At 45.7% G+C, this 7,676-nt stretch overlaps 1 protein-coding gene across 3 annotated transcripts in view; it reads right to left on the bottom strand.

Annotated features, from left to right (window-relative positions):
- Positions 1-5,350: 5,350 nt before the first annotated feature.
- The window catches only part of LRGUK (leucine rich repeats and guanylate kinase domain containing), a 69,867-nt gene continuing 67,541 nt past the window's right edge, over positions 5,351-7,676 (bottom strand). For all 3 annotated transcript variants that reach the window (XM_019509630.1, XM_019509631.1, XM_019509632.1), the window contains one exon: positions 5,351-7,111. In XM_019509630.1, the coding sequence (XP_019365175.1) occupies positions 6,963-7,111 (149 nt within the window). In that variant the 3' untranslated portion in view covers positions 5,351-6,962. The remainder of the gene's footprint in view (positions 7,112-7,676) is intronic.

Genomic DNA, 7,676 nt, shown 5'->3' with positions numbered 1-7,676 from the left:
TCAGGAAAGTGGCTTGCAAGAGCAACCAGTCTTCCTTGAGCTTAAAAATGGGATAATTGGAAAGGAGAACCGTGCAGACAAGGAAGAGGACAATTGGATGCAGTGGGCTAAACTGACCATTGGTGAAAGGGCCTACAACACCGCTGGCTGCAGAGAGGGATCATGTATTATTTTACAGGTGCATCAATCGAGTTCATAAGGGAGTTTGTCCATGCATGTCAGCTTGCGGGATCGACACCCTTAACCTGCAGGTGGTCCCAATGAGAGGAACGGCCTTATTACACCTTACACTGTAAGTCAAACACATGTTAATCAGCTTAGTGTTGTTCAGCTTAGTGGAGCAGTCACACCTTAAGGCAAAAAAACACCCCTGACTGTCCTTCACCTGCACGGCTGTGATTTGCTACTAGAGGCTTGGTGAGCAGAGGCAGGACTAGGAGCTACAGGCAGTATCGGCTTGCTGTAGCCCTGGAGGTCGTAGTACCTCCCACCATTGCCTGGATCTACTCATTGCTTGAGCTCCGAGGGGCCCAACCCTTTTTTTCCCCCAGAGCCCTCTTCCCTGTGCCACCCCCGGCCAGGCTGCTGGCCAGTCGGGTGGTGCCTGAACTCCGAAAAGGATCGGGCTCCATGGCAGACTCTTCTGTGTGCAAAAAGTCCCACTGAAGTTAGAGAGATCTCTGTGTGTGAAGCTAGGCCTAAGGCACGCACCTAAGACACCTTAAAGTGAAATGACAAAGGATGGAGAGAGAAGGGAAGAATGGGATTTCCAGAGGTCTTCAAGCGAATCAAACCACAGGTGCACGATGTGGACACACTCCCCCCTTTTGCTGGGAAAACAAAACAAAAATCCCTTCATAAAGCGTAAAGAATAATTATTCACATTGACAGCTGCCAAATTAATGGCACATTATGCAGCATATTCAATGAGACAAGCCCCAGCGGGAACAGGAGAAGTTAGCTAGCCATCACTGCTTTCAAAAGGTGTTCTTGAAAAATGATTTATGCCTTCTTTTAGCATATCACAGAAGTAAACCACCCTGTTGCATACCTGCAGCAGTATTAAAAACGCGTTTCTCAGGGCAAACTGCTGCAGCGGCTGGGGTTTTTAAAAGGGACGAAGATTCATGGGGCTCCACATTGAACCAGCATCCCGCGGGGTGGGCTATTGCTGTGCAAGTCACATCTACACCTCCGCTTCCTAGAGCAGTGGGAACCAACCTTTTTAGCCCTGAACACTCCCTGAGTATCACTTCGATCCCTGCCAGGCCTGCTGCTCTGCTTTCTGCTCCCAGCCCTATGCTTCCAGCTTTCTTCCCTGTATTCCCTGCCTGATTTTCTGCTCTGTTTTCTTTTTCCTGCCTTTGCTGCTGCTGTGCTGCCTGCCCTCTCCCCCGTCTGCTGCGTGCCACACACAGGCTGTCAAGGCACCCGTGCTGCAGGTTGCCCCCCTCCTTCGCCTGGGTCTAGAGCAGTGATTCTCAACTGGGGTTACACAAGATCCTTTTAAGGGTGTTAAAGCACCTAGCCAGCTCATCTTCTTGCTTTTTCCATGCTTCCAGGGCTGGCTCCTGAGATAGTCAGGCCTGAGTGTCAGTGATGGAAGTGAGCAGGTCTGTCCTCTCCCAGCAGCCCTGGACCATGTCCTATATGGCCCCGGAGGTGGGGTTCAGGGGATATGACCCTAAGGCAACTAATAGGGCAGAAATTAGCAGTGATCTGGAACCATGTGTGGGATCTCCACGTGCTGGATTGGGAGCAAGCTCACGTGGAGCCACACGGAGCCAAGGGTGCACTCCCTGCTGGCAGCCTGGAGGGGTGAATACTACACTTCTATCGTCTATTCTATTACCATATAGTACTGAATTATAAAATATTATTCAAAAAATATGAATCATTTAACTTTAATGTTTATATTATAATAGCCATACTATCTTTATACTAGTTTTTTGAATAGGAGTCTTGCTAAATCCTGAAAAGTTAGAGGGGTCCCTAGAGTCTAGGGTTGAAAACCACGGTTGTAAGGAAGAATAAAACAGACCACCAAAACAGAATAGTGGCAGACAAGATTCTTTGGGTAAAGCTGATATCTTTTATGTCTGCCTATGTCCTTAGACCAGGGGTGGGCAAAATGCAGCCCAGGGGCCAGATGTGGCCCACCAGGCCATTCTATCTGGCCTGCGGGGCCCCTAAAAAATTTAGAAAATTAATATTTATCTGCCCTGGGCTGCCTGTCATGCAGCCCTTGATCGCTTGCCAAAACTCAGTTAAGCAGCCCTCCGCGCAAAATAATTGCCCACCCCTGCCTTAGACCAACACGGCTACAACCTGTACCCCAGGAAAACAGAACAGCAGCGTTCTTTGCCTACTTCTCACAGAGGCAATAGATGTAGCATGTGTGGCAGAAAGCTACCTTGGTTTCTCCCCAAAAATCTCTGCCCTGTGACACTGTGATTTAAATCTCTGTGCTGTGACCATTCAGTTAGGATGGGCCCAGCACACAGGGGACCACACCCTCAGCCTGTCTCTTTAGGGAACTGGAGCTGGCTGCATTCCTGAGGGAGGGGGAAACCTGCTCCCTCTGCCTACGTGACTTGCATCACTTACCTGGGTAAGGGGTTTCTACCTGGGGAGCTGGAATCTGCCCGGTAACAGGTGATGCATTTCAGATTGGTTGGCTGACAGCCAACTGGGGCTGACCTCCGCTGGCCCAGGTGAATGAGGTCACAGGGGCTATATAAGTTAGGACGGGGAAGGAGGCGGTCTCTCCTCTCCGGCCATGAGGTGACGCAGCAGCCAGGCAGGGGACAGAGAAGCCTTAACATCTGAAACTGGCTCTCTCCCCCCAAACTCACGAGCTAGGAACCGCCTGCCTCCAAAGGGAAACTTCACCTGCCTTTGGAAGATGCTTGTGAGTAAGCTACTCAATCTGATTAGATATTTAGCTGGAAGTATCACAGATGCGTAATCAAAAGGCTACCACAGCCAGACTGTTTGCTCTTTAGGATTTCTAGATATTGCTCTATCCTGTACCCTAGTTTACCCTACCCCCTGTAATCAATAAAGTTCTCCTTTTTGACTGGTGTGGGAGACTTATTGAGGGGTGGGTCTAAATTATGCCTAAGAGACCCCTTAGGTCTGTGGACTAAGGGAGACTATACCTTTTTGCCCCCGGACTTGGGGAAGTACCCCAAGTGCCTGTGCTGGGTTGAGTACCCGTGGGACTTTAGGCCTGTGTTACCCCAAGGACACAGGGCCGCGAGACAGTCCATTCTTGGGGTGGTGGCGGCACGTTACCCCCAGACTAGCGAGTGTGCTCCGGGAGAGGGGTCGGCCGGACATAAGGCGCCCCTAGGGAGGCATTCGGAGCCTGGAAGGTGGTCGGGCGCAGGGAGGTGGGTGGCTCAACGCAGGAGCACCCCCTACTGGCCCGCCTCACATGGTGGAAACAGCAGAGGGATACGAATACCCAGCTGTGTTCCTGAGGTGGGATCTCTGCACCCGCCACAGCATGTGACAAAGCACTGGAGATTCACACCCTTTAACAAGCTGAGTTTAATGATCAGCTGTAAATCATTTAATCTTTTTCTCCTCAACATCTTTTCCGGAGAATAGCTTTGCATGAGACAGTTGTTTTGTACCTAATCCAAAACCTGCTGAAATCGGGGGAAGACATCCATTGAAGCCTACTGAAGGATTTAGATCAGCTGGATTTTTTTTTTTAATTCTGTTTGCTGCTTTAGATAATGTTTAAAGGTACCCTCCCCTTTTACCTAAGATATAAAGTATAAAGTCTCCTCCACCTTCCCTCAAGCATCAGCACCTCTGTTGGCTAGAACAGGACCTGGGGCTCTATTCCCAATTCCTGCAATGAAGCCCTGTGAAAAGGACAAGTCATGAAACCTCCTCCTGCCTTGTTTTATCAATCTGTAAACAGGAGCACTGCTTACTCAACATGACTGATGCAAGGCTTCATTAATTACCTGTACAGCACTGACCGTTGAGTTCTCAAATCAAGAAGCCATAGCAAAAGTTTTGGGTATGTCCTCTTAATTGCTGGGTTTTTTAATGTGATGTGTTTAATTTAAAAAGAGGAAATTAAAAAACTTGTAATATTACCTTCTGCACAACTCAAGACCTGAGACCCCTTTGACTGTGTCTAACCTAGCCTGATATAATAAACATATTTACTGCCAATAACAACAGAGCTGTGAAAACCAGCCCCAACTCTATCTGCATTTATAAATAGAGGCGCCGAGTCACAAGTTTTAAACTTCCAACCAAAAATAAATTCTCTAAACTAAAAAGGATGAACTGTGAAGCTCAACAATCTGCTAAATGAAATGTAAATATTACATACTGGCAGTACAAAGTCCCTGCTGCTTTCACACTTGGCGAGAGGTACTGTGCTTCAGAGCATGCTAGGAAAAATGCAGGTCAAAACAACATGATTCCTACAGGAAAGCTTGCAAATTGGGCTAGCAGTTAGGTTTGTGGTCTGTAGGAGAGGAAACAGAGAAAGAGAGAGCTTGTTACACGTAACAGGGTAGTGAAGCACTGGAACAGGTGGTGGGATCTCCATCCTTAGAGATTAAGACCTGGGTAGACCAAGCCTTGGCCAGGATTATCTAGTTGGGGCTGGTCCTGCTTAGAGCAGGGGGTTGGACTAGAGGTGACCTCCTGAGGTCCCTTCCAGCCCTCGTTGCCTCTGATTCTGTGTGGTGCCACAGGGAAAGGAAAAGGGTAGCTCAACATATTGTCAAACTGACTGTCACCTTTCTAAACTAATGAATGAAGATGAAGAACTTGACATCTTTACAGGAGGTTTTTAAACTAAGAATTTGGGCAAAACACTGATCCTGCAAGCATGCATACACCGGAGTAGCTTTATACACATCAGCTGTTTCTTTGAATTCAACAGAGCTATTTGCATTTGTATGTGTGTGCAAGTTTCAGGGCCCAGAGAATAATTGCAAAGCCAGAAACACTCCTTAAACTTCAATGCAGTCACAACTGATGTAAGCTAATCGATGCCCCGAACATGTTAAGATTCACAGAGTTGATCGTAGGTGGGTCCTATTTTTAATTCCAATAGGGAAATAAGAGTAATGTTGTAATGTAGGTACCAACTCTGAGCTCGGGGCCGTATAATTATACAAATATCATCCCTGCTTGGAAAAGCTTTCAGACTAAAACCATCATCCTGCACAGATTTAAGCACGTGAATATCTTTTACAAGAGTATTCCCATTGAGTCTAAAGGTACTGACACTGAGCATATACGTAAGTGGTTGCAGGACCGGTCCCTCTGAGATATGGGGGAGAGAGCACATCCTCAAGACCACAAAGGAAAGAACAGCATCGAGGCTGGAGTTTTTAGTGCTGTTATTTATAAAAGTGAATAACATTTGGTGGGGGCCGAAGAAGCGTTCGAGAGGAATCTGATGAACTGACACAGGGAGTTTATGCCTAGGACATCAGATGGAAAAGCAAACAGACATGAGTGTGGGAGATGTCTTTCATTGCCTCCTGTCCTTGCTTAATGAGCGCTAGTCAGAATAGTCTCAGAACAAATAAGGACATTACAGAACCAAGCGCTGGGGCCGTTTCTCCTTGCTTATTATTACAACATTATAACAACAGTGATAATTGAGCCAGGACCTCAAAGTACGTCATACACATTAAGCAATCCTAGTATCAGTAGCAAGACACAGGTCGGTAAAATTATCCCCACTTGTAAAATGCTGAAACAGATGTACCTAGAAAGTAAGTTGACTTGCTCAAGGTCACAGTGCGAGTTGGCAGTGGACCAGGTATGGCCGTAGGACACAGACTTGCAAAGATATTTGGGCAGCTGATGATACAGATGGATCTGTAGTGGGGTTTAGTAAAGCATCGTAGCAGGCCGAGTGCATGCTGGAGATTCTCACCGATTTTGATGGGAGTTTGGTCCCTAATCATGAGGTACTTTTGAAAACCACACAAAGCATTTATCTACATATTTATATGGGCCAGTCAGCTACTTTGACATAAACCCAGAGCAACTCTACACACTTTAATCAATGCTAGTGTAACGGATCATCTCTTTTCGCACTTTTGCAAAGAGGTGTCCCACCTTGACGGTACAATGTAAAGAGCCATATCAACTATGCCTTCAGAATAATGGGGTGGGCAACTGTTATTTGTCGAGGATATCTACAGTCATATCATGTAATAACATTAAGTCTTTAGAATATTATTATTTTTATTTTTTGGCATATGGAGTTATTAGTTATATCTATGCATTGGTATATGGACACTCTGCTTCTACTTTACAGTGCCCAAAGCACCCTCAGCATAATTAGGTAATAGTTAAAATGTTAGTAAAAATCACACTAATTAACGTTTCTGTCTGATGATTCCTTTTTTGTATTATTTATTTTCATATATTTGCATGTCAAAGAACAACTTTTCACTTCTCAAAGAAACAGCTTCTATGAAAAGTTGCCTTGGAATGGAGTAGTTTCCCCTTCCCACTTAAACCAGAGTGTCGCATTAAATCCTCCTTAACAAAAAATAATTCCATAGTTTTACACTATAACTGACGTTATTATCAAGGCCTCCGAGCTTCAACATCTCAATTAAGTCTGTGAAACAGAAACATTAAAAAAGTCCCTGGAAGATCTGGGCACGTGGGGCTTCAAAAAAAAAAAAAGCCTGCATCGTTTCTAAGCCAGGAGCACCTAGGGAAATAATTTCTAGCTCTGGGAAAAGCAAAAATTACTTTTTAATAAAGTTATAAATAAATAACTTATTTTGGAGAAAGAAGAGCTCTTCAGAGTTAATCAGAAATGGATTTAGGAATATAATATTCTAGGATAGGCTTTTCCTTGCGTCAAGGGAGGAACCATGTGAAAAATCAGCGTTCAGGTTAGACTGAAGGGATCAGCACGATCAAGGCAAGATCTCAGCTAGTGCCAGTCCTCAAGGCTTGGTCTTCTTCCGCCCCGACGGGATGGGAGGTAGGACAGGTTTGGTGTCAGAGCCTGGCCGGTTTGTGACCTGGGGCACACGAGAACTGGACTTGGATCTGCTGGCTTTTTTCTCAAGACTGTCACTCGATGGTTCAGTGTCTGCAGGGATTTAAAAAAACGCCATCGATTAGTCAGTGCTGTGGAAGAAGCGAACGACGTCCCAAATATGTTTTAATCCCAGGTGTTCATCTTCCTCTGTAGCTCCCTTCCCCCCTCCCTCACAGTTCCCAGCATGGAGGAACATGTTTTCGAAGCTTTTGTGAGCTGGAGAATTTCAGTCCATTTAAATATTCACCTGTGAGCCATCCAAGTTACCTAGGCTAAACATTTGTAAAAGGCAGCGATGGCATGCAGCTGGGGCACCTGGCCCACTGCAAAGAACAAGGGGACAGGGTGCTGACCCAAATCCCATGAGGCACTGCAGTTTTTTGCTTTTTACTTTTTTGAAAGACAAGTCGTTTTTTGTTGTTGTGGACTAAAAACCCTTTTTTGTTGATGAAAAACAGTGTTGACAAACCATCTTCAACATTCCCTAGTGATTATCCTCATTCACAGAAGGGACATATTGATGTGTCTCTAAATTTAAGAACACCATTTGGGTTTTCTTAAGACGTGTACTATTAGCACCGCTGATATCAGTACGCTATAAAGACTGAGACAGGTA

Source organism: Gavialis gangeticus, unplaced genomic scaffold (genome assembly GCF_001723915.1).
Source record: "Gavialis gangeticus isolate Ggan-Ray unplaced genomic scaffold, GavGan_comp1, whole genome shotgun sequence".
NCBI classification, from domain to species: domain Eukaryota; kingdom Metazoa; phylum Chordata; order Crocodylia; family Gavialidae; genus Gavialis; species Gavialis gangeticus.
This window is presented reverse-complemented; position numbering and strand designations above follow the sequence as displayed.